General features: G+C 36.5%; 1 protein-coding gene across 1 annotated transcript; it reads left to right on the plus strand.

Moving 5' to 3' along the window:
* Window positions 1–896: 896 nt before the first annotated feature.
* On the plus strand, window positions 897–27,098 carry LOC104493141 (solute carrier family 41 member 2; the record flags this gene model as incomplete). The annotated part of the gene is made up of 5 exons (XM_010135769.1): window positions 897–1,044; window positions 1,618–1,697; window positions 15,378–15,509; window positions 16,490–16,638; window positions 26,363–27,098. Coding segments are annotated over 5 exons (695 nt in total), but the record flags the coding sequence as incomplete, so codon positions are not given.

Consider the following 27,098-nt stretch of genomic DNA (forward strand, 5'->3'; position numbering starts at 1 on the left):
TATATTTTGCATTAAGACTTGTCTAAATGCTGACGGTTTAGAGAAAATTTATTTAACATTAAATACAAGACCACATTTCTCATGAAACTAAAGAGAAGAACAGAATGTTTGTGTAGTTTTTATATAAATATATATATATTTCCATTAGGATGAATTTTCCATTATTTACCTCACTGTTGAATTAGGAAGTCTTGGATCACCGTAATACCTTCTGTGTGGATGGGCTTAGAAACCGTGTAATCTGAAAAAACAGTATTCTTTCTGTGGAGGTGGTTGTTTGCCTTATAAGCTCAGCTTTATGATGGTACTCACTGCCGTTTGCAGTTGTGTTCCTATGAAATATGATGCAATTCTGATGGATAGGAGCAAACAGCAGAATTGTGGCTGTGAATTTTCAGACTCAGACTGGTTGTAAAACAATGTTACACATTGGGTTTGCATCATTTTAGATGCTCCATTTCTGGGAAGATTACCATATTATCTGCGCTTTGGAAAGAAGGGGTTGTGCATATGCCACGAATTTGTGTATAAACAAAATGCATTTTCAATATATTCAGTTTCTTTTTTTTTTGAAGGTATGTTACAAAATAATGTTTTATATTTCACATCATTATTGCATTTTTATCATAAAGCATCATAGAAGAATCCTCTTCAGAATTCCTTCTTTGTAAAGATAGTTCTGTCCTTGAGAAGATGGGAGGCAGTGATCACAGATGGCATGTTAACCATATTGTCTAGTGCAGTAGTTGAAACTTTAGGTGGAGGTAATTAAAATTCCTCAGTCGTATGATGTAGATTGTAATTTTTTTAGAGTTCTAAATTAGGAAAAACACATAGGTATATCTTGAAAGTGAAACAGGGATTTTTTTAATTCTTTTTTTTCTGTATTATTTTAGAGAAATATTACTATGTATCTCCTTTGGTTGGTGCCTTTTTTTTGGCTCTGACTCCGATGGGGATTGTCATAGCTGCCAAACACCCAGCTACCAGAACTGTTCTCCATTCAGGATGGGAGCCTGTTATAACTGCCATGGTTATAAGCAGGTAAGTCTATTTGTCTTGCTACGTCTTGATAGCCATTCTGTGCCACTGTATATCTTGTTTAACACCTAATTGTACCTAAAAAAGTAACATTTAAGGAGCCTCTAGGAAGTGGAGTGTGAATAAACTTTAATCTTCCCAAACCGAGGAAGTTACAAAATTAAGTCGCGGGTGGGAATGGCTGGGGAAGCCAGCAGTGGCCTGTGGCAACAACTGAGCAGAAGATCGCCATACCAAATGAAGGAAATGATGAGCTATTCATCTCATGCAGTTTCCAATCAAGATTATATTCTGATCATAGAGATTATGTAATCCAATGAATGTTAGGAATCTTAAAAGTGGAGTGGTTGGCTGAAATTCTGTGGTTTTTGATATACAAGAGTTTGATTTTAATACATAACTAACTACAGTGATGTTAGTCTGTAGCTGAGAATGAGGTAATGGGACAGGGAGAAAGATGAATGGAGAAGAAAATTGTGGCTTGAAGATGTTCTGAAACGGACCGCTAAAGAAGTTTTTAAATACCAATTAATATGCGTGATTGTCATATTCTAAATATTGTACTTTGTTTTTCAGTATTGGTGGCCTTATTCTGGACACAACTGTATCTGATCCTAATTTGGTTGGAATTGTTGTTTATACCCCAGTAATTAACGGTAAGACTCTGACAGGATTATGTACCACTATATATGAATTGGTATACCTTGGTTTGAGAGAAGTGTATTACAGAAAGTTTTTGTTACGCTAACTAGTATCTGGTATATTAATTTCAAGTTTTGATTTCGATGTCACCAGTTGTTTATTTGGACACCTAAGGAGTGCTTCTTCATCTTATTTGCTGTAAGTAAGTAAGCCTTTAAAACATGATAGAGAACATGAGAAGTAGGAACCTGAAGTACGCATTAAGAAACTGAAAGTGTAAATACTAAAGTACTATATTCGAATATTAAATGATCAAATATTATATTGAATAAGATTATGGTTATGGCTGAGAAAAGTGTAGATAAAATTTTATTTCAAAGGATTTTCTTATGAACATCCAAGAAGAAATAAATTACTATTTACATGTAATGTACATAGATTTAAGAACTATCAGGAATGTTACAGACAAGTAAAGAGATTTCTTAAGAAAAATGTGTGGTGTTTCCCATGCTTGGTATACACTTTCAAGATGTGTAAGGAAGTATTTGTGAAAATTTGATCCTTAAGTTAAATGTTCTGTCTTCTAACTATGTCAAATTTTATAAGAACAGTTATGTTAGACTTATTAGACTTATATTAGACTTACTAGACTGATGCAGTTTGAAAATGTTGGTTTTCTTCCTACAGTATCACAGGGTTGATATATGTTTAGTTTGCAATAATTAAAGTCACCAGATCTGTTCCCACTGTATTGCTGCCTTGCCATTCTTTTTCCCTTTTGTATTTCTCCGTTCGATTTCTTACATTAATTTGCACTTTTATGAATTGTTGATTTTTGAACCATTTCTGCAATTACCAAGATGATTCTGACTTCTAATTTTTGGCTTACTAAGTGCTTTTGACTTGACTTGGCCTTTGCAAATTCTATATGGGTGGGTAGACTCTATTCTGTTTCTAAAGTATCAATTAAATTAATGATGACCACTTACTTTCCACCTTGATAATAAAATGTTAATATAAACAGTGAGTTTTAGTTTTGAACCACACTGCCCTAAACATGCACCAAGACAGTTTGATAAACTTTACCATGGTTGAGAGTTAGTATGTCTATTGCTGCGACCATTAGGCAAGCTGCTCAGTTAGAGAAGGAAAACGTATTGTTTTGACAGAAGCATGTTCCTGGCAAATTCATGTTAGCTCTTGTTTTACGGCTTTCACATCTTCTAGATGCTTCTAAATTGTCTTTTTGGTAATTTGTTCTAATAGTTACGTAGGAATATAAATTTCACTGATATACAGGTTCATCCGTTTTGGCCCTTTTTGAAGATATATTTTCTGGTTTCCCCATTACATCCCTCTAGTAGTCTCTAACCTCCGAGGTAATCAGTTTGCAAAAGTTATCACATGTATTGTTCATCTATCTCTCTAAGGATGTACTAAATTTAACTTACCCTCAGGCCCTAATACATATCAGTTTGGGATCAGATAACACCATTTTTATGAAGGCAGTAGACAAAAGGAACTGAGTATTTCAATATTCCATGGAGCATGTTGCTTGTTCTTCTTTCGCATGAAGATCCTCTATTTCCTTTCTTCTTACTTTTAACACAAAGCACTTCTGCATTGTCAATTGTGTTCCTTGCTAACTGTAAATAAGTTTTTACACTTCAGCCTTTTTGCTTCCTTACCTGTGCCTTGCCTTAATATTAATTTGAAATTGCAAGTACTTACATGTATATTTTGTGTGTTTCCATTTTAATTGCCATATACCTAAAAAACAAGACAGACATGTTAATCTTCAACTTCTTTCTGCTTTACATATGTAATTTTTCTTATAACATTAGTTTTTGTTAGCACCCTGGATTTGCTTCCTAAGAGAAGAGGACTCTATTTTCTTTTTAAGCAGTTGTACTCAAACTCTTACCGGTGGTTCTGCCTTCCTAAATGACATCCCTTGATTACAAAAGCCAACAACTGCCTGGAGATTGTTTCTTACTGTTTCCCCCTAGACTCCTATTTCTGCTCCAGTGTAGTACCAGAATACTTATGGATTTTCTTTATAGACTCACTTGTTCTCTCCAGACTCACTTATTCTAGACTTGCTACCTCCAACGAATACAGGTCTCATGGATACATGCCTTCCTTAAGGCCTCCTGCTCCTACCATTTGTTGAAGTGATGATGGTCTTTTACCCCGTGGCATTTATGGACTGCTTTTGTAGGTGGATCTATGCATCCTATTTAAAGTCATTTTCTTTCATGGAAACCTGGATTGCCCGTGTGTTTACTTTTTCCTTTTTATCATTTTTAGCTCATGACTTAAGTAAATAATTTTGATTGCTAACAATGACATGTTACTGTAAACCTGGGTCTAGAGAAAAGAGTAAATGTACCACTTTCTTTCTTTCTTTTGTAAGTTTATCAACAGAATTAAGGCAACGTGCATATATTCTGTTGAACTATCTTTAGAGAAGAACTGATCAAAAGTTACACATAGCCCTGTATGATTAGCTGACAGGTCAAAAGATCCTTTAATTAAGTGGGTGGAAAAGAGAGAAAGCTGGGGCTATTGGAGCAGGCAGGGTAAGAAAGAGTCCTTCAAGAAGGCCGGGACAGCAAGAAGCATGCTTGTAGCTGTGTCAGTCCCACAGTGGTCCTGTGGTGAAGATTCCTGTGATGATTGCATCATCTGCATTCAAAAAGTTGCTTTGTCGTAAGACGTTTTGCATTTCTAGACTGTTCTTAGCCTTTGTCATCTGCCCTCTGGACTACTATGCAATGCCTGAGAAGGTTATTTTCCAAGCCACATCAGATGCCTTATTCCATTTCTATCTGGAGTTTTCATGCTCAAAGATTTTTCATGCGTAAAGCAGTCTTTTCTCAGTTCTCAAAGTTTAATCTTCTTCAGTGACTAGCAATGAACCGTCAGTAAGTTGTTTATAGTCCTTGTCCGTATTTTCAGGACCTTTGCTATTATCCCATACTTAAAACTCTACACTGTAAGAAGAGAAACCTCATACCAAGCTCCATTTTGGAGCTCCTAACAAGCTCACAACAAGCCTAATAGGACAAGACCAGAGTCTCGCAATGGTAGCATAAGGAAAAGTTAGCCTAAGGCCCATGGCCTGCTACTACCACCAACAGCAATAATGCTTTCGCAGCATCACTGCACACCATCGCAAGCTTTGAGGAATTACGGTTTTCCCTCATCCACAAAAAAGCGGAGGGGACTGATGTGTAAGTGGTGTGTGTGTGTGTGCATGCTAACACTCTGAACCCTCAGAATGCTAAGGGTAGAGGCATTTCTGTTGGAAAATATAGAGAAAATGTGTTCTGTGCAGAGAATGCAGAGTGGGCCTGTTTTATGGTACACCTCCTGGAAAAGGAAATTGTAGGTAGGTGATTTTTTTTGGTTGCTGTTGAATTAGCCTCTCCTGGGTTTCATAATTCTTCTGGCACCTTTTGATATTGCTGGTCAGTATAGCATAGTGAACTGGGGTTTAGGAAGTCTTTCGGATAAAAAAGCGCGTACGTCGACACTCATTTACTGACATAAAAGGTGTGCCAGACCACTTAACAGATGGCTTTTTAAATATTACTGTTGCAGAAAGCTTCTGCTACCAGTGTTTTCCTGGCCTTGGAATTCTCATTGTAAGACTAAGTATTGAAAGGAGCTGAGGGTTTTCCTCTCAAAATGCTTTTCAGATACCTTTTCTCTTAACTTTAATGTTTGTCGCTCATGTGACACAGAAAACCTGAAAGAAACCAGGGAAACCCAGAAGGAGTGTTGTAACCCATTGGGATTGTGTCCAGCCAAAATTGGAGGACAGTGCAAATTTGTCCAGGATTTCAGGCTGTCACCGTTTTGGGTTTTTTTTTTTTTTTTTTGTTTTTTTAAATTTTTGTGCCAGTTGCCATGTCTCAAAATCCTGAACAGTATGCCCTGCAAAGTCAGATGTTAGCCTTCCTGTGTGCTCCATTAAGTAGCTTTCAGCCCAGTTCTGTTTAGATAGTTTACATATTCTTAGGTGTAGGCAAGTTGCTTTCATCACATACGTTACAGTGTGGAACCATAAATCTTTTGGTTTAAGAAATATTGGTCTGGGAATTGGGCAGCCTCAAAGGATCCTACCCCTATTAACAATAACTGCAAATATTTGCCAAGAATATTAAAATAGTTCTTAAGCAGACAGGCATTTATAGTCAGCTTTACTGCTGGTGGCCAGAAATATTTCACAACCACTTTTCCATTTTTCCCGTTAAACAAGTGTTTTTTAGGTGAATAATTATTTTTAATTACATGGTTGGTTGGGTTAAATTGTAACTCTGCTTTTTAGAAATAAATAAATTCTGTGGTTTAAACCATTGTGGTATTTACAGACTACTTGAGATTCAGATGTCTGTGTTTGATGTACTGAAGCTCTAAACAGAATAACTAAGCCCAAGCATGACACTAGATACTCAGGTTGATCTTTATGTTTTCTAATGGATGACATGGTAAAAATATGGCAAATCCTCTTACAGCATCACAGCATGTTGAATTTGGCTCAGGAATTTCGGTTTGCAAGTAACTGAGTTCCTTTTGAGCAGAATAAGAGATAATGCCTTAAACAACTATATGCTTCCGATTATGCAGCAGAAATGAATTAGGGTGTATTTACCAGATAGAGCCACTTCCCATTTTCGTTGTATGCCTAGACATAACATTGTGAGATATCTTCCAAGTATTTGTATTTCACGATTCATTGCATAATAACCAACATGTTGGTAGACTTTACCCCATTTTTATGCATCTTACAGAATGGGGGTTCTGCACATTAATTCCGAAAACATCTGTAAATCAGAAATGCTTTGCAGGCTTTGTGAAGAGAAACTTGCCTTTGCAGTTGGCTTGAAGCAACACTTTTTAAGGGTAACACAAACTTGTAACCTTTCTTGCTCTGGCTGTAGATATTGTAGAAGTATTTGATATCTGGAGGGAGTAAATGTAGATCAAGGAATATGAGAAACACATATGAGAAAATTTAACACAAAACTTACTGAATGTCTGTTGTCTGGGAGATGAAAGTTAAGCTTATGTAATATATTCCCCAAACTGTGCCTTTTTTATCTGTTAGGAGGATAAATTGAATGACAGACTTTCCAGTTTTTCAGAGAGCTTCTGCTCTAATTTGTTCTGAATGATATGCAAAGAAAATACCCAGAAACCATCCCTCCTCTAAAAAATAAAATGCTTTTTAAAAAACCTATATATTTTAATCTCTGACAGCATTTGTACTGTCACCTTTCACACAACAGAGTAGTGCTTTGATTGGAAGATAGCCATTGTCTCAGACAATGGCTCGTAAGCCATTGTTAAGTGTTAGTTAAGCTTAACTGTTAAGTCAGTTAAGCATCTGAAATTAATCTCTGTAGATTACAAGGGAAAAAATCAGTGTACCTGTATGGTTGTAGAGCTGTTTGGCTGGCTAGCAAATTAATTTTTCTGCATCCTGAATTTTGAAGAATTTGATAGTCTCAGAAGGCACTTATGCTGTTCGAGAACTTTATAATTCAGTCTTTATCTTGGCATGAAAAAGGAGGAGGGTTTTGATTTTGAATATTTATTTCTGATGCATTATTGGGTGATAATTTTTCTACTTTTTAGTTGCTAACCTGTACGTGTAAATGTGCATATTCTATGCTATTATATATGTGTGTTCTTTCTTTTAAGTCTTACTTGTAAATTTTTTAGATTTCAGTAATCATTAGTTAACATAACACAATTATATCCAGAATATTTAAATTTTTTGACAGTCAAGGAACAATTTTTTATTAGCATAGGAAAGAAATAATATATGAATCAAAACAAATATTAAATGTAATAGTTTGCATATATAATGTTGTCTCAAGGACTTCTCTTAAAAACCTTCATATAGGAAAAGCTAATAATTTCCAACTGGTTTCCCCCAAAGATTTTTAAGTGTTAAAAGAAATGCTACAAAGTAAAAAGGAAGATAGAAGAAATATGGATGAAAAAAAATTGTAAAAAGGTAGCTAGTTAAGCTGGACTTCTAAGTGTTTCACTTGCATAAAACATGATATTTTGAAGTTAGTGGTAGAGAGATCAGGGCAAAAATTGATTTTGGGTTTTCTGATAGTATGACTATTCAAAAATCTAGAGCTCTTGGTTGCTATTATAACTGAGATACTTTTTCTTCCTTTTAATTTTATTTTCGTAATACAAATGACATCCAAAAGCAAGTGGTTGTTGAACTCCAAAAAGACTACTTGTCAAAACTGACTATTTTGAACTACAGATTGTGCTCAGGCATGTACAAAAGTTAAGAATTTTCTTTTGATAGATGTACAACCTTCTTTTGAAAGAAAAATCAATTTGGGAATTGTGTTGGCCTAATTCTCCCTGTATGTGGATATTAATTGATTTTAGTCCCTTTGCACCTATTGGAGCTGCTTGGGAAGAACATGGTATTCTGTGGCTGATTAATCTCTCTCCATAGAACTGGATTTCTAAAAATCTTTAATGTCAGTGAATTGGTATGCATATGGTTTGCCCATTCTTACACGGTTATTTTTGCGCCCCATCCTGCAACTGTTCTTGATACAGTCTCATGAACAGTTATGACACTAGTCATTAAAGCTGAGTATGTAGGCTTTATCTTATGCTCTCAGTACTCTCATAGGAGGCAGTTTTCTGTAGGAACCCTTCTTCATTTATATATATGTAAGAAAAAGCAAAAAGGAAGAATGAGATGGAGACCTACAGGACAGGAGGTGACTTTATAAATAAGGTAGTTGAATACTGCTTTGGAAAATTGTTCTTGCCTATCATAGAGTTCTTCCTTGGTGCTAAACAAGTACCTAAACCAGAACTTTTACTGATTGGTAATAACTTAGTTCTTCTCTTCTTCTGGAATCTCTGGTTAGAGATTCTCGACCTGAGCTGCAGAAATACTAAACGTTCATTGGTACAAATGAAATCATTGATAACTCTGCTTTAAATTTGTAAACATTTTGAAAAAAAAAACCCACTTAAATATTTTACATTGGGTATCCAAAAGTGAAAAATGGTCTTTGCAGACGGTACAAAGATGTCACTTCACAGGTATGTTTTGAAAATAAGTACATTAATGTTTGTAAAGCAGGTTTATAGTAACAGGCACCACTGAAAAGCAAAAAGGAAACTAGTGAGTTTATTCAGTGCAAGCTTTGAATAGTGGATATGAAATAAGACTAATGAATAATCATTCATTATATGCTAAGGATAAACAAAATATCAAAGTGTTTATTGAGGCAATATTTTGTGACATTGAATTAAAGGTGTGAGGAAGAATAGTAGTCCTATTATTCAACTGCATCATGATTTATACCAATTCTACCCATGGAGCATTTACAGATTGTTACTCTACAACCTAGAGGGCTGCATTTACTAGGAAATTTGGCTTTGGAACATCTTGAATCTGCAGAAGCCTGGCCTTCTGCAGATAAACTAAAACCCTAAGCAAGGGGCTTCCAACAGTGTCTGGAGAATGGTGAGCTACCTTGGAAAATCACAGAAAGACAATCATCTTGTCTGCTCAAGATTCAAAATTTAGAATCCTTGACAAAAGTTAGATGGATATCCCTGTTTTCCAAAAGCAGTAAGCAATTAGTGCTTGCTCTGTTCATTTGAAACATAGCTGAAATAGAGTTTGGAGAAAGAGGTGGCTTTATTTACTCTTTTATAAAATCACAGAAATGACCTAAAGGTTGGAAGGGGCCTTTTGAGATCTAGTCCAACCTTTGCTTCAGCAGCATCCACTAGAGCAGACTGTCCAGTAAGGTTTTGATTATCTCCACAGGTGGAGATTTCACAATCTCTCTGGGCAGCCTGTTCCAGTGTTTGACCACCCTCACCATAAAAAAAGAGTGGGTCTTTTTGTGTTTAGATGGAGTATCTTACGTTTCAATTTTTTTCTCATTGCCACTTGTGCTGTCAGTGGGTGCTGCTGAGAAGAGCCTGGCTATCTTGTCTTCATCTCTCACCTCAGTTATTTATACACATTAATAAGGTCCTCCTGAGCCCTCTCTTCTGCAGGCTGTACAGTCACAGCTCTCAACCTCTTCTCATGTAAAAGATGCTGCAGTCCCTGTGGCCCTGTGTTTAACTCACTCCAATGAGTCCATTTCTTGTACTGGGGAGCTTTGAAATGGACATGGTACCCTAGATGTGACCTCACCAATGCAGAACACAGAGGAAGCATCACCTCTTTTGACCTGCTGGTGATGCTTTTCCTACTGTGGCCCAGAATGCTTTAGCCTTTGCCATGAAGGTGGATCACTGGGTTGTGGTTATTCTGCAGGACCCCCATGTCCCAGCCTGTACTGATGCATGGGATTATTCCTACTTAGATGCAGTACTTAGTGTTTCCTTTTGTCGAACTTCATGAGATTCCTCTCAACCCAGTTCTCCATCCTATCCAGTACACTCTGAATGGCAGTATAACCCTCTGGTTTATAAGCCACTCCTCCCAGTTTTTCCTGGAAAGTATTCCCCTGTTTAACAGAACACTCAGTATAAGATCTGAGATAAAAAACAGCTCGGTGTGTTACCCAGAACACTGGATGGTCTCAGACTAGCCTGTGTCAGCAACACCCATCCAGCTTTCCATAACATAAGGTATGCATTGATGTAAGTACTTTTAATGCAGTTTTCTGAAGAACATGGTTACTTCTATTATTATAAAAAACTCCTTTTTCCAGATAATGATTAACAGAATCACACCTGTAGGCCTATTCACAAATACGTGACATGGTTTTGGCTCTGCTTTCGTTACGGTTTTCAGTGCTTGTTAGACAGAAAAAGAACTGTGATAACAATTTTCAGAAGAAGTATTTTTGCTTAGCCCTTAACTGGCTTGATAAAATGATGAGGTTTTCAATTTCCTTTTAATGTTGTAAGTTAGCATGACATCCTTCACACATTAGCAGACAATGTCTCTTCTGCTTATTGACGAAGTAGCATTCTCAAAGTTAAACACAACTGCTGTTCGGAGAGGAATGCAGGAGCAGTTGTAAGGTTTTACTTTTGAAAGAAATTTTCCTCTGTGTTGTAGTTCTCATGGGAATGTAAAGCAGCTAACAAAGTTAGTCTTTATTATAAAGTTTTTACTACAATGACTGCAATACAGTTTTCCAGGAAAAAAAATTTTCTGATTTAAATGTTCATGGCAACAGTCCTTATGTATGTGTACAGAGATTTTCATAATATGAGCAGCTACTGAGCACACAACCTTTTTATGCATTCAGAAGATGCTGAGAAGCTATCCATTTTGTGTATTGACATCTTGTCAACCTACGCAGTTTTATCTGTTTTCTGCTGCTTGTAGGGATCTGATTAATCTGATACTGCCTAGATAACTTCACATGCACACTAACTGTTGTTATAAAACAGGCTCAGTATTTCTGTACATATTGAAGTGACTCATTCAATACAAGTCATTCCATGACCGCCAGAATAATGAAATCTGATTCTGTGTTGATTTGTATCCTGAGTTTTTAGAGCACCAAATAGCCCTTTCAACCACTGCTTTTCCCTATAGCCTTGTGTCCCTGCAGTACCCACTGCTCACAACATCCTCTCCGTTCTCCCTGTGCTTTCCACAACATCATAGTTCCTCTTCTGTATTACTGAACTACTGACTAATAAGGAGGCATCATGCCTAGCTCCAAGCTAGGTGTTGACTGGCCAATTGGCACACTTACGCTATTAACTATACAGCTCGTATTACTGCCTTTGTCTCGGTGAGGACACAGGTTTGAATCTTCTCTTTGACTCTTGTCTAATCGTACTTTCAGGTAAGTAGTATCTCTGTGTCCTTGTGTGAGACATGGTTGAAGTTGGCCCAAAGGTTCAAAAATAATTAGAAGGAAGAATTGGTAGATGAACAGATGGAACTGAAAGACTGTGTGACTGTTGCTGTCCATCACCATACATTGTCAGATGGTCGAGACTGAGCAGGATGTATGGATTCTAGAAGCTTTTTATACTTCAGTAAATCTGCCTGTCTTCGATGAGTTAAAAATATACTGCTGATACTAGATTACTGAGACTCAGACCAAATGAAATTTAAAATAATTTTACTTATGAATATTACATTTCCAGTTAGCTAAAATAGATTGTGTATGTTTGACTTAGTTCTAATTAAAATAGAAAAGAGAATGTTACACCTCTTGAAATCACACACCACACTGGCTGTTCTGGTCAGCATGTCAGCTTCCTTTGCAGAGCAGATACCACCTCCTTTCACCAGTGTCCCATGGTTGGCCAGTTTGGTTTAGAATAATTTTTAATACTTTTCAATAATTTTTCTCATTATCTACATGCACAATAGGTCTTGGTGTGTACTCTCTCTAAATGTTGGCTATGAAAGTAAAAGATTTGTGATTAACAGCTATCCATCAAATGACTGACAACCAATCTTATACCTTCTTTCATAGACTTGTCACGTCTCTGTTGTCCAGACAGTTCTTTTATTGCCATTTCAAGTGGGCAAATTTGCATTTTCCATAATTCTTTTCTCTCACTCAGTTTTTCTTGTTATTCATTGGAGAAAGAGGTTCAGATTACCTTTTATATTTGATTGTCTGATTTTTTTTAAGCAGATAATTATCAGTCACAAGAGGAAATGGCTTACAATTCTAGGAAATACTTGAAATCTATGGGATTTGTGCCAACATTGTTTACTGTTGCATTGCTACAAACCTCAAAATATACCTTGAAAAAAAGCCCTATTTATTTCAATCTTTTGTTTGCTCTTGAAGTGCTATAAGCAGTCTGGATAGTGAGAGAAGAGTTTACTAATTTTTTCTTTTAATATTGTTTTGAATATATCGGTTATTGCAGTTGTTAGCTTGTAATTGCCCAGATTGCTTTTATCCCCTCTTTTCTAAGCAGGAACTGTTTTATATTTTCTAGTCATATGGCACCATCCCCAGCTTTGTAGCTCTATTAAGAAGCAGTTTTATGTAACAGCTTTTTTGTAATTCAGTCACAGAAATTATCTGTTCCCCATCCAAATGTAGTGGATCAATGCTGAATTTTATTTCTACCTCCCTTTCCTTACTTATTCTCATTAGTCAGAAGTCTCAAACTTATTGTTCTCAATCAAAGGACAGACTTTGGACCCTACTTAGATAATTTTTAATCTGTTTAAGCCTCTTTTTGTAGTTTAGATAAATCCCTTATTTTACTCATCTTCCTGTAGTTTGTCTGAAAAATGCTACTGTTATTTTAATTTTCTTTGCAAACACTGACTCAGCCTTTTTGTAGTTCATATTTTGTCCCTGTATCTCCTGACTGGGCAGACACAGGTAAGTTTGATGAACAGCCCTTTCTGCCAACTCCATGATCTTTTCAAATACTTAATTTTCTGATTTATATTTGAAACATTTTGTTTGAAAGTCCTGCCTTCTTGTCATGTTCAGCCATTAACCGTCTTTAAGCAGCAGTGAGGCGGATAATCTTCTTTGAATTCTCAGTGTTAGATCTCTGTCCTAACCACCCCATGGTCACCAAAAGAATTTGGCGAATAGTTTCTTCTCGTGATCACAGATATTTGTTTTGCAAATAAAAAAAAGCCCTAATCATTATATAAACAAATCAATTAAATTGCAATAATAAAGGGCTTTCTTCTTCTGAAGTGCGGACAAGATCTGCATTATTTGCTTAAAAAAAATATACCTGATATGCAAGTAGGTGTCTCTAGAGTATAACAGTAGGAGAATTTTATGCTAGTGCCACTGCAGTCAGAATACGTTGGTTTAGTTTTCTACTTGTTGAAGTAAAAATTCATAGAACACAGAACAGCCTAGATTGGAAGGAACATTGAAAGATCATCTAGTCCAACCTTTTGTGGGAAGGGGAGCCTAGATGAGATTATCTAGCACCCTTTCCAGCCACATCCCTTGAGTGGTTGTTCCTGTGAATGATTGTTCTCACTGTAAGAAATTTATTTCTTACATTGAGATGAAAGCTTTTCTGGTGCAACTTGTAGCCATCGCCCTTCGTCTTCCTTGTGTGGCTCCTTGCAAAAAGAGAGCCTTCATCCACTTTGTAGCCAACCATTAAGTACTAGAAAACTGTGTTTAGTTCTCCTCTGAGCCTTCTCTCCTTGTAGAGCAGGTTCTCCAGCACTTTGATTATTGTCATGGCCCTTCTTTTGATCTTCTCCAGTCTGTCCACACCTTTCTTGAATTGTGGGGACCAGAACGGGATGCAGTACTCCAGGTATGGCCTGACAAGCACTCAGTAAAGTGGGATGATCACGTCTCTATCTCTGCTGGTAATAACCCTGATTTACCTTCATTGCTGCAGCAGTGCACTGCTAATTCCTGTTCATCCTGTCCGCCAGGACCCCAGGTTCTTTTCATTAAGGTGCTCCCCAGTCACACAGGTCCTAGCCTGTACTGGGTGCTTTGGTTATGTCGACTCAGGTGCAGGACTTTGCACTTGTCTTTGTTAAACTTCATTCTCTTCCAGCCTGTCCAGGTCTCTCTGCAAGATGGCTCTCCATTCTGACATGTCCATTTCTCTACTTGATTTAGTGTCATCAGCAAACCTGTTGAGGGTGCTTTCAATCCCATCATCCAGGATATTTATGAAGATGTTGAACAGTATGGGGCCCAGTGTCAAGCCCCGGGGGACCACACTGTGACAGGTTGACAGCCTCCTCTAAAAAGCATTGATCACCACCCTCCAAGTGCGACCTGTTAGCCAATTTCCTACCCATCTCACGATTACCAATTCGGTCTGTAACTTGCCTGTTTGTCTAGGAGGAATCTGTGGGAAACAGTCAAATGCTTTGCTGAAGATGAGATGTGACATTTTCCTTTACCAGTCATCAGGGGTAACCCCTCACCTCTATAATCTTTTCACAGATTATAGACAGTGGCCTTGTAACAATGCCAGGCACTTCTTATCATGGTCTAGAGTGGTTTGTTTCATAAAAATTGTTTCATAACTTTTTTTTCGTGGGAAGTATGTCAGCAGTTGTCATGGAGAAAGTAGAATCTCCATCACTACCATTCTTTTAAAAATCAGTTATTCAGACACTTGTCTTGTCCTTTCAACCTGAATTATGAATGGTGGAAGATTATAGTTAATCCTGCTCTGTGGCAAAGGGGAATGGATAGATTAGCTCTTTAAGTCTTTTCCAGCCCTGTGATTCTGTGTGTGAAATCTGCGTTTATGCTGTGGTAATAAATGCATCTGCTTAATGTTATGTATATTTGCCAGCAGTACTGACCTAGGAAGATATTCCAGCAGTGACACAACCATGTCCATGTAGTACTTCTGTTGTTCCAACAGGGATTTCCGAAGAAGAGGGATCAGTAAAAGGGAGATTCACCTATGAGAAAGCATCAGATTGAACCTTTTCAAGGAATCCTTTGCACTTATCGTGAATTAAAACTGATCTCCAAATATCTAAATTTCCAATTTGAATATTTGTAATATCTAGTGATACACCAAATTGTATTTTATTTCTTGATATTAGTCTGCCTTTAACTAATATATATTCTAAAGATGTTTCACTTAATGCCTTTTGTATGTAGGGACTGTGGTAAACAGATGAAGTTGGTGAATTTGGAAAAAGACTGCCTGCTAAAGGAAAAAACTAGTTGAAAATTCACCACTTGTTCCCTTTTGTATTTCAGGTATTGGTGGTAATCTAGTAGCTATTCAAGCTAGCAGAATTTCTACCTACCTCCATTTACATAGCATTCCTGGAGAGCTGCCAGAAGAAGCCAAGGGGTGCTATTATCCATGCAGAACCTATTATGGTACAGGTAGGTATTAGTCAGTTAATTGTTAAAACTACTGTCCAGTGTCTCCTCTTTTCCCCCCTCTATGCCAGTCTGTACCACCAGTGAGAAATGGGAACAAACTTAACTTGTTGCGTGCAATTCAAAGTCAGCAGAGGCTCGGCAGTTTCCTTTGCCTGCAGGTGTTTGCCTGGGAGAATCAGAAGGAACTCCCTGCAGGTAATGTGTGGAGAGGAACACAGAGAAAGGTGTCACCTGGCAAGTCTCAAAGATAGGGGCTGATAAGACGGGATGCTAGGATACCCACTCAGAGGGATTTCAACCTTCATTTTCCCTTAGCTTGTTTACCTCCTCCTAACCTTTGTCATTTTACTCCAGATGTTCAATCCAATCTCCTGTTAAGACCAGACTTTATCTCTAACATTATTACTAAGCCAAATCCCTGCTTTATATTTCCCATTTGCTGTTTTCTTTCTAGAGTCTTGCTTCACAGCTTATTCCTCCCCCTGTATTGCCCCCTTTCCTAATAATGTAGTAAATATGGTGACATGTGATGTGTCAACAGCATGTGATTACAGTTTCATATTTATGAAGTGAATTGGAACAGATGAGAAAACGGTAAATGTGGGATTATTTTTCAGAAGTATAAGGTACTTCTGAGGTTGTCTTGAATATGGTGTCCAAAACATCTTCTTTCCTGGGAATGCTTTAAGAGGTCACTGTAGCTCAGAAAAAGTAGGTGGTGTTACATGAGTATATAATGAAAGAAGACAGTTTGCACCCTCTTCTGGAAGGGCTCTGCTTAACTTTTCTGTCAGTCTCTAGAGGTGGCTTTTTTTCCCTGTGAAAATCTTGAAGGAGTCTTTTAGCAGAAAATAATGCCCGCTGTGCCACAATAGTCAACGCTGTGGATTCCAAAACTGCTTTTTATATTAAAATCAATAAAAATCTGATATAGTAATGGAAGAGCTTAACTCAATTTTGGAATTTTTTTTTTGTTGTAGGAGTAAATAACAAATCAGCCCAGGTTCTGCTTCTTTTGGTGATTCCTGGACACCTGATTTTCTTGTACACTATCCACTTAATGAAAAGCGGCCACACTTCCTTAACACCTATCTTTATAGCGGTATATTTGTTTGCAGCTCTGTTACAGGTAAGAACAAGTACAACTTGAAAATGCTTGTATAAAACCAAGTTCTGGAAAAAAAGAATGTTTTATCTGATTGCTGAAATATCATTAGCAGTACAAGAACGTATGAGTTAATAGAGGCTTTCAGCACAGTTTTGAAGTAACTAATTATCTGCACGTGTATACTTGTGTAGCTTACACAGGTGTATCTGTATTGTGAGTGCTTTTCAGAAAACACTTGACTGCATAATTTCCCAGTCATGCATCTTGCAACTTCTCTTTCATAGTCTTCTTGGAACCATTTGATCTACCTCCCCATCATTTTAATCAACAAGAGGGAAGATGGAGATAAGGAAAAGTAGCATTTATGAATAATGAATACATCAAGGAAGCCTCTCAAAGAAGTCTCCTAAAGTGGATCACATTACTTTCTTAGTTAATATAGTAAAATATGCAGTAGATGGGAATGTTATGGCTTGCTTGGTGCACTCTTAATGTTAATGAAAATTGAAATTAGTCGGACAGTAATCACTGTACAAAAAATTGTAACGGCATTAATTGTAAAACATTGTTATATTATTTTGGCTGGTCTTACCTAGTAGCCTGTTCACGCCTACCAAGGGCAGTTCTTGAAAGATGCGTTTTGAAATAGCAGTGTCTTAAGGTGAAATAATTTCACTTAGAGAAATCAGTAATACAAAAATGAAATGTTCTTATAAAATACACACACAACTTTTAGCTAAAACCTGGCTGAATTAACTATAAGGTTTCATTGTACCATAAAAAGAAAGATTGACTTTTCATGTTACACAATAAAAACACGAGCTACAAAACCCAGGCTGGGCAAAGAGTACTCGTTAATGCCTCTGCTGAAGACAGAGTGACTTCAGTGTGATTTCAGCCATTGTCCAGAAGATTTCACAGGGGCGTCAACCTGAATTCATAAATCCATTTGAAATCCATACAGTCCTCCTGCTCACAGAACCACAATCATAATATGTTTAGGGATAGAAATGTTGTCTTCTGAGAAATGCAGAAATTCTACTGAAAACCAAGTTAAGGCATTAGGGCAGGACTTTCAGATCAGTAATCCAGACCCAGCATTGGCATATATACACATGTAAAGTGAGTTTTATAAATTTAAGGTCTGATTAGAGCATTCAGTTTTGCAGTCATGCATCTCCATTGTGGTCCATAAGGCCACGCTTGATTTTCTTGATTTTCGACCTATAAAACAGATTTACAGCTTTTTTACTTTTTTCACCACTCCCTTTTATAGGTAATTGTTTCCTCTTTATCTTCTGTCTTTAGCTGTAACAGTTTGAGTAGTATTTACTTTGAAACTGAGTATTGCACACTAGAACTTCTCCTGGGTCTCAACAGTTTTACAGTTTGGAACCCCATGGTTTTTAACACCACCTGTAAATATTTAATAGATCCTTTTCCCCATTTTAATTATTCTGGCATTTTTCTAGTAGTGATTATTGTAGTTTAGCATACCTCTAATTAGAGCAGATTTAAAATTTTCGGGGAGACAATTCTTGATTTAACCCTTAAATCTTGAACATATTTTGTTTACCTGGTGGTCTGAATCACTTCTCTACTGCAATGTTTTGCTTTCACCTCTTTCAAGGAAAACACTTCAGTATTTGTACTCATTCCTTTTCCCCTTCTCAGTGACATCATCTATGCACCTGGATATAGTAAAGAACAGTTTTAAGCTGCCATTTCTTTTGGCATAAGCCAACATCTACTGATCTCGTATTTCCAGAATTCTTTTATATTTTTTTCCTCTCAGTGAAAGCTTTTCCAGTTCTGCTGTAAAACTGAAATACCTCACAGCTAATTGTTGTCATTTCAATTATCAATAAAACCAATCAATTGACAGTCTTTTGAGGACGAGAGATCTGCATTCTAGTCCTTTTTAATAATATATTGCACTTCACATTTCTTTTCACTTTGCATGGAAGGCATATGAAAACGTATGTCAAAAATGACGAGCTTGCTTGCAGGCTGTATCTTTTATGTTTGAGGTGGCAGATGATAATTTAGTAGAACGTAGTGATTCCTAAAAGTAAGAGTTAATTATGGTCAGTCCTGTGTTTAAGGAGGTTTGGTGTTGCTACTTTGCCCTTTTCATTTCCTTGCTTACATTCAACTGGGGGGCAGAAAGGGCAGCTGGATAATGATTTTGGCAATATACCACCTATTTACATTTTTTCCACTATGTTAAATAATTAACACTAAATTAAAAAACAACAGGAACAAAGTGAATTTTCTATCTTTAAAATTCACATGACTACTGTAAGATGATAAATTATTTATGACATATTTTACAGTGGATTGAAATAGATTGTTAATTAATGTCAAGATCTGTTTATTATCTCTGATTGTCCAGCCCTGTGTTTGTTTAAAAGGGAGATGAAGGGGTTAGGGAAATGATGAAAGTAGAACTGAAATGTTAAACTAAGCTGAAAAAAAAAATTAAGGAAATGTTAATAAAAAAACTTGAATTATTACTTTTATATTTCTCTCTTACTTTGTCAGCTGATGCTATTCCACATTATCTCTAATTTTGTAACATATATATGAATTCTATTTGGCATTTTAACAAGACTTTTTGAGATTGCCTGCAAACGTCAATATTATTCTTCCCAAAGTGATAAAACAGAATTTATTTGCATTGCAAACTCTATACAGTATTACAGAAGTTCCAATCAGATGGTTAATTTAATTTTCATCCAATTCTGAGACTTTCGTTCACCTCTCATGCCTACCAGCTTCTTTCCTCTTTTCTCCCGACTGGTTCTTAGATATTCTCTCCCCAGCATGTAATTTAATTTAAATATTTATGAGAAATAAGGAATTAATATTACATTATGTACATTAGCAATAGTAAGATTTAGTTATTATTGACCAAAAATATGCTATATAGTAAAACAAAGTACAGTTTCACTCAATAGGTTATTGTTTCTAAAACTTATTAAATTAAGGTGTTTTAAATACTATGATATTCTGATCTGTATTATCTTTGATTCTCTATGAACAAAACAGTTCTGGGGTTCTAGCCTTAAGAAAACCCAGAAAGTGTTTTCTTTTATTTTCATTTTCCTTCCTTTAATAGTAGGAGTTGTTTCTGTTTTTTAAATAAAAACATATTCTTGAAATGTTCTCAATTAAATTTATAAAATGGTTCTACTGAAATCTAAGGCTTCCCTTAATATTAGTGGGGTAAAGTTTTCACAATTATATATTCATGAAGGTGGGGGAAATTGCACAAATATTTATATTAATCTGCATTCAGCTAGAGCTTTTAGACTTGACTTTAAAAGGTCTGAATTAGCTCTGTAGTGAAGAGTCTATTCTGTGTTTATGAATGGCAGCACCAGAGGAAAATACCCCAAAAAATATTATGAGGAAGGTATACCCTGTAAGTATGTAGGGTACTTCACATAACGCAGCGTACAGTATCTGGACAAGCCCATGTGCACGAATGGAAACCGGCATATTGATTTTAAATGTGTTTTGGATTTGGTGAGTGGCCTCTGTTTAGGAGCATTTTCTTGAAAATTTTACAAAAACAAGTCTCACATAAGCACATAACAGTATGTTACATGCAGTTACAATCTGGTGTTTGACCAGCAAAGAATATATCAATTGAAAAACAATTCTTATACCTCTTATGCCTCACAAAGGCATGAGCATTTTTTGACTGTGTGAGGCTATGCACTGGGCAAAGCTTCATCCTTTGTCTTGTCAACCTGCAGCAGACTGAGAGCAGCACTGGAATTGCCAAGCCATCAGTCCTGGCACACAGTTCTGCGCATTCAAAAGCAGCCTCTGTTCTGTATGTTCTCACTGAGCCAGTAAAACGGCCTCTAAGGAATTTCCACACCTCCTAACCAAATCTGAGCACACAGTTACATTAAAGACTCGGGGAATAGGCAAACAATAGGAGATTCCCAGAGCTGTTACCAAGCAAATAAGTAATTCCAAAATGCAGTCCTTCTTATCCGGTGAAGGTCAGGTGTCTTGGGCTGTGAAGTTACTTTTGCAGTGCTTCAGGGCTGTTTGGGGCAATAGAAAACCAAGAATCCAGCAGCAGTCATAATGGCTTCCTGCTCACATCAAAAGCAACTTGGATTTCTCACTACTGTGAAGATTCTAATGATGATATGGGCCTCTTCAATGTGGAAAAATAACTCATCGGGGGTATACTGTACATTATAGAGAAATAAGGAAGGTTGTCTTTATAGAGAAAATATTGATCCATTTTAAATACAATTTTTTCTTATAGGGAGGGTTGTTTCCAAAACGTAGAGCATATGACTGCTAAAGACACTTCATGATTCAAGGAAATACGAAAACTAAGCTCCAAACCTAGATGGTTCGGCATGTTCAGTGCTTTCTCATTGCCGCAGGAGAAACAGACTTGCCAGATTCATTGCAATCTGAATGTTGGGTATCACCCGCTCTTTTACCTCCGGGCATGTTTCTGTCCGTGGTAGAAGCCTGGTTCCTACCAAGTCACTAGAAGGGATGTATAATTGTTGCCTCCAGAAGGCTGAACTCAAAGTGCTTATGTATGTAGCCTGACACACTGAGTTGTGCTACAGCTAGCACAGGTTGAGCATACCTGGACATTTGGTTTGGGTTGCACTCCTCACTCAGGCAGCTGACAAACAGCCTGAAATTAGGACTAACTTGGTCAAACCAGGGTGTCTGGCAAAGCTACAAAGAAATAAAGGCGGCAGTCTGAGGGATTTGGCTTCAACTGCAGAATAATTAAAAAGAAGTTCCTTTCCACAAATTTACATCAATAGCATCAAACTGATTTAGAAACAACCTCAGTTGAAATGATATCCTCAGATTTTCCATAAATGAGGTTTTAGTCTTGCATGTGTGCTATGCAAGCTGTTGTAGCTAGTACTGTTTAGCTACATACAAACAGCAGCAGCAAGAAAGAACTTGCTGTTCAGGGTTTTTTTGCAGCCAGACATTGTAGGGAATCTCTGTATGTTTGGAGGAAATAGTGACCTGCTTCCCCTGGACACAATACACACCAGATATGCTACCTGAGAAGACAGTGGAGGAAAATTTCTTTTGAAAAATACGTGTACATCCTACTCTGAGAGTTAACTGACTGCAGAATTCGAGCTGCAGACAATGGAAATTCAGCAAGCAAGTTCCGTATAGATCTATTACAAGCGCTTTACAGTTGCTACTTAGTTTTGCGTGAAGACGTCAAAAGCCATTTAAAATATGAGAAAGTAATACATAATTTAAAAATTAACTTAATGGAGGGTCAAAACCTCCAGAGGACCTAAACCATAAATCTGGTGAGAATGATGTCAGAGTCAAGACACAGTAGTCTTTAGAGATCCTTAATTGGGGGTTTTCATTCATAATTAAAAAAAAAAACAAACTTGCCTTTGAATTTCATAGAATTGTTAGAGTTCTCATGCAGTAATTACCACATCTTGTCATTGTTACATTATAGTAACAGTTGTTACATTATAGGTGAATTTTGAAGCAATATGAGAGTAAAGAAGACTTAAAATACATTTGAAAAGAGGTTACCACAGTTTATTTGCATCTGTCTCTCCCGTCTAAAGTAGCAGAATGAAACTATTTTGTAATGCACATTCACATGGAAACAATTTAAGGTGAATCAGCAGTATTAGCAACATGCAGGATGTCCTGTACAAGGCATACTGAATAAACTCTGACAGGTCTTGGTTCTACGTTCTAGACCTAGAATGGATGTTGATCATGCCTGTGTGGAGAAGCATGTGCAAATACCTAACTTAAACTTTCTCTTCCACTTTGGTGTTAGAATTCACTAATCACAGCAACTCATGTATAAACTAATATAAACATGAAAGAGTGGAATCTGCTTTACAAATATTGTGCATTTGAATGTTATACTGTTTATCACTGTGAATTGACCTGTTCACTGATGAAATATGGTCATCCCAGATGAAAGAAACAGTAAAAATATTATGACATCCTACAATGTATCCATCAGGCTATGAGAAGCTTAGACAGTATGAAGAATGTTTGAAGGGAGTTATGTATTTTTATTTTAAATAATTAGAGTTTCATTCTTTTCCCATTTCAGAAATCATGATAAGTTAATTACATGAGAAAATGCAGATATCTTTTAGGGGCCCTTACTACATGCAAAAGACCAAAAATGACTTTTCTTCAGCTAAACTTATTTGCATCTAAAGACCTGAAAAGAATGAAAGTAAATTTTGTTCCTGATAACAAAGGAAAGTGTATAACGTTCCCGTTTCTAGTCTTGAAATCATAAGATCTGAGCTTTAAATAGTGATGCTTACTCTTATTTAAGCATTCGTATTAAATTTCAGTTTCAATCTGATATTCATAATTTGAATCAGAAAGTTCAATATCGAAAATTGCTCTCTATTTCTGTCCTATGTTGTAGAAAATGATGTGTACTTATACTCCTTATTTTCAGATTCTTCATCATTAGAGTTCTATAAAGACTTATCTCCCTTCCTCCTTTCCCCCTGTCCTCCCTCTCATTCTTATTGACATGTTCTGCTTCCTCTGTCTTCTAAGGATCTTTTTTGACAGTGTGACTGATAACTCTTTTTGCATTTATAACTCTTTTACACATTTATAAATAGAAAATATCAGTCACTGTTGGGATACTTATTTCATATTTTGTTAGTCTAAAACTGATGATGACTTGAATTTAATTTTCCTCAATTTTGATTGTAGTTTTTTCCAGGAGAATAATAACTTAGCATGATCTTCTTTTTAAAATATCAGAAGATCTAGCATGTTGCCTGTAGTTCTGCAGTCCTCACTCTGCCCTTCTTTCTCTTGATCAGAGTTTCTCCCTTTCCTTAGATAGATTTTTCTATGTATATAGATATTTAGTTAATTTTCACCTTGTTTAAACCTCAGGATTATTTAATTCTTCAGTCTGGAGGAATTCCTAGGGCTCTGTTTCATAATTCTACTATTATGCACCTCTTTTTTGCAAAAAAACCATTTCATTGTTCTCTTCCCTGTATGTCAAATAATTTAAACATAGTATCTCACATCTCAAACAGTTCTGCATATATTTACAGCTTTTTCTTACAACTTACAGCTTTTCTATAGCATAAACAAATTTCTATAGCTAAACAGATAATTTTCGTAGTATCTTTCCAGTCTCTTCTGTAATGTTGATCCCTTCATTTTTTCCCTCAAAACTAGCTGATTTTCAGTTTTAAGTATGAAGGCTTGCTACTTCATAGCAAGGGGCTAGAGCAGAAGTGCACGGTATTTGTACTGCTGTGCCATCTGCGTAATTTTGCTGAAATGAGTGTAAATCACAGATAATCTCAGAAAACGTGAAGTGTTATGCCACTTGAAGTAACAAGTCTTGTAATATCTTTTGTGCGATTTTTTTTTCTTCTTTTTACCTCTGACAGATCTTTGTGAGTGACTTTTCTTACAACTTTAAATTGAAGGACTGTCTTTCAAAGTTCAGAAAGCTCATAGTAGGGCTTTTGCTTGGTTTGTTTGGATTTGTTTTGTTTTTCAAAAATAAAAAAGTTGATGATTTTGATCACTGCCTTTTATCACTGATAAGAAGTAAAATCTCGGTAAAGATTTAAGCCACACTGATCTTGCAACACCAACTACTGTGGCAAACAAGCAACCACAGAGTGATCTGTATGATTCTTAACTGTCAGTGAGTCTCTAGCCAGGCAAATGCCTCAGGATTGCATTCATCCTTCGCCAGACTACAGGCTGGTGAACTGCAGCGTCATTCCACAAGCAGCATGTCCCAACTGCCGTCAAATACTTTCATAAGCATCAGATAATATAATATGCTGAAAATTTTTTCCTATTACTTTGAGAAGCCAGGTTTGCTATGTTTGTGTTATGTCTTACGCACCTGTAACCTAACATGAGAAGGTTAAACACAACTTTCCAAACTTAATTTCCAAACTACCTGTTTTTCATGGTAGTGTAAATCAGTTATTTTCGGGGGGTAATAAATACAGACAAATTAAATATTTCATGTCATGATTTTTAAAAGCCAAGATAGAGCATATGGCCATTTAAATTGAACTGCATATGCTGTGTCTAATTGGTTGTGTCATATAAATACACTGTAAATTATTCTTTAAATGAATGCTCTTATCTTGTAAGAGACCATGCATAACCATTGTTGATGTGGGGCGCTGCAGTCTCCTGTGCACATCCTGTAGGAGATGGTAACCTACAGTATCTTCTATAAACAGGCCTCTTTCTGTCTCTGTTAGAAGAAGGAGCTGACTCAAAGAATCTGATAGTCTTCCAAAGAAAACATCTGTTTTAAATGTGTTTGTTTGGATTCCAGTCAGTGCACCTAGGACTTGCATAATTAGCTTAGACTACAGAGTTCTCTTTTCAGAAGATGTTTGTATAAATAAGCCATGCATTTTTCATTAAGCAAATACTCCTCCCATTTTTTTTTTAATTAGAAGTTCAGGCTTGTGTTTTAACTTACACTTTTGCAAAGCAAAGATTAATTGAGAAACTTTTTCAGCAGTTTTCCAACACTTTTTTATATGACGTTCATTTTACTGTATTTTGTATTATGGAGAAATGTCTTGCAACTGTCTTATCAGTATTTCAGTAAATGAGTGCGTACATTTATAAAGATGCTTTTGATATCATTAATTGATCATTTACAAAATAAAATACAGAATTTGTACCTTTTACTACTTTTGCTACTGTGTATTCTTTTAAAAGTACATAGTAGACTTTTAGAAATGAATTATGGTAGTAACTGTCTTAAGTTTACCTTTCCTAAAGATGTGATTAACTAAAAATACATAAAATACAGTGTTTATTTAATCTTAAGCAGCCTCTTAGAAGAGACAAGAAGAAATAGAAGCTCAGTTAGTGGCCCTTTCTCCATTCATCTCGTGCCATGCCACACCACAGGATTCCACTGAACCAGAATCTCTTACCATACAGCTGGGCAACATTAAAAGGATTCTTTTCTAAAACTGGATTAATGATTATGCATACCTTTGGAATTAAGATCAAACTTCTTGAATGTTCAGACATTCACAGTTGGGAATGAAATCTTTTACTTTGGGACAAATTCAGCCTGGAGTGACAATTTCATAATATATATTGCAGGTGTGCCTTATTACAGAGGGGCTGAAGCTGGTATTTTCTGCATAAAAGTAGCTTCTAGGCCGTTGTTTGTAGTTCATACAATCCAGATGACACTGTTCTTAATCTGACTTGGTACTCTTATATCACATCTGATTTCAGCTCAGTGCTAGACCTGTGGAAACGAGAGTTATGCCTGTGTTGAGTGTTTTCATCTGGGGCAATATCAGTCGGTTCTGAATGATCTCAAAGTCCCACTTATGCTCTTGCTGTACAGAGGGATGTATTGTGTGAGAAGAGCATTTGCATCTTTCCTTGGAATTTTTACTTCTTCATGCCGTCTTCAGAACTCCTCGGGCACAGACTGGGTGAAGAATGCTATCAGTGATTCAAGATGTACTTTCTACGTGTGCCTGTGATTGATTGAGAGAAGCTGGCTAAGTGTTCCTGTCTCTAGTTGTGGGGAGTGCTTCAAAAAATATTTTTGGAAATTATTTTTCAAAAGCAATTGTATACAATAGTGCTATAGTACTAAGGAGGCAGTAGTGTTGACTTCCTTTCAGTATAACTTAAGTGAAAATAATACAGATTTTCTTTGTTTGATGTTCTGTAGGTGTTCACTCTTTTATGGATTGCCGACTGGATGGTGCATCACTTCTGGAAAAAAGGAAAAGATCCAGACAGTTTTTCTATCCCTTATCTTACTGCGCTGGGAGATCTGCTTGGAACTGCCTTATTAGCTATAGGTTTTCATTTTCTGTGGCTCATAGGTGACAGAGATGGTGATGTTGGAGATTAATTATTCTAACGGATGCAATGACTTTTCCTGGAATACTGACAAGTCCAATCATTCCACTTGAAGGTTCTCAAAGATTGTTTCATTTGGTATAAGTAAATCAAGTTGACACAGATATAAAACAGCCTTAATGATTTTAGTTTGGTTTGATTTTTTAAAAATAGGATGGAAGTGGAAGGCTACTTGAGACCTTTACTCTGAAACCAAGGTGGATTGCTGCTGGTCGAAAACACCTGAGTAGACACAATGAAGGGCAGATCAGTCTTTTCTCAAGTTTTACATTTTTAATAGATCTGGTCTTTTCAAAGAACAGTTCCTTACCTGTATTGCAAACCAGAACAATCTCTAATTGCTCATTCAGTGGTGATGAAATAAAGGTAAGACCCAATCAGTGACTTGCCTTGTCTTTCCCTCCTGGGAATGAAGTGGCTATATATTTTCATCTTACCAGAGAAGTGGTTAGTAGACCTCAGATTAATTCAGTTTCATCAGCATCAGTTGATGATATGTTCTTATCTTACAATTTCAGTGCTGTAGCTCTCTGACCATTGCA

Source organism: Buceros rhinoceros, unplaced genomic scaffold (assembly GCF_000710305.1).
Source record: "Buceros rhinoceros silvestris isolate BGI_N320 unplaced genomic scaffold, ASM71030v1 scaffold2535, whole genome shotgun sequence".
Lineage (NCBI taxonomy): Eukaryota > Metazoa > Chordata > Aves > Bucerotiformes > Bucerotidae > Buceros > Buceros rhinoceros.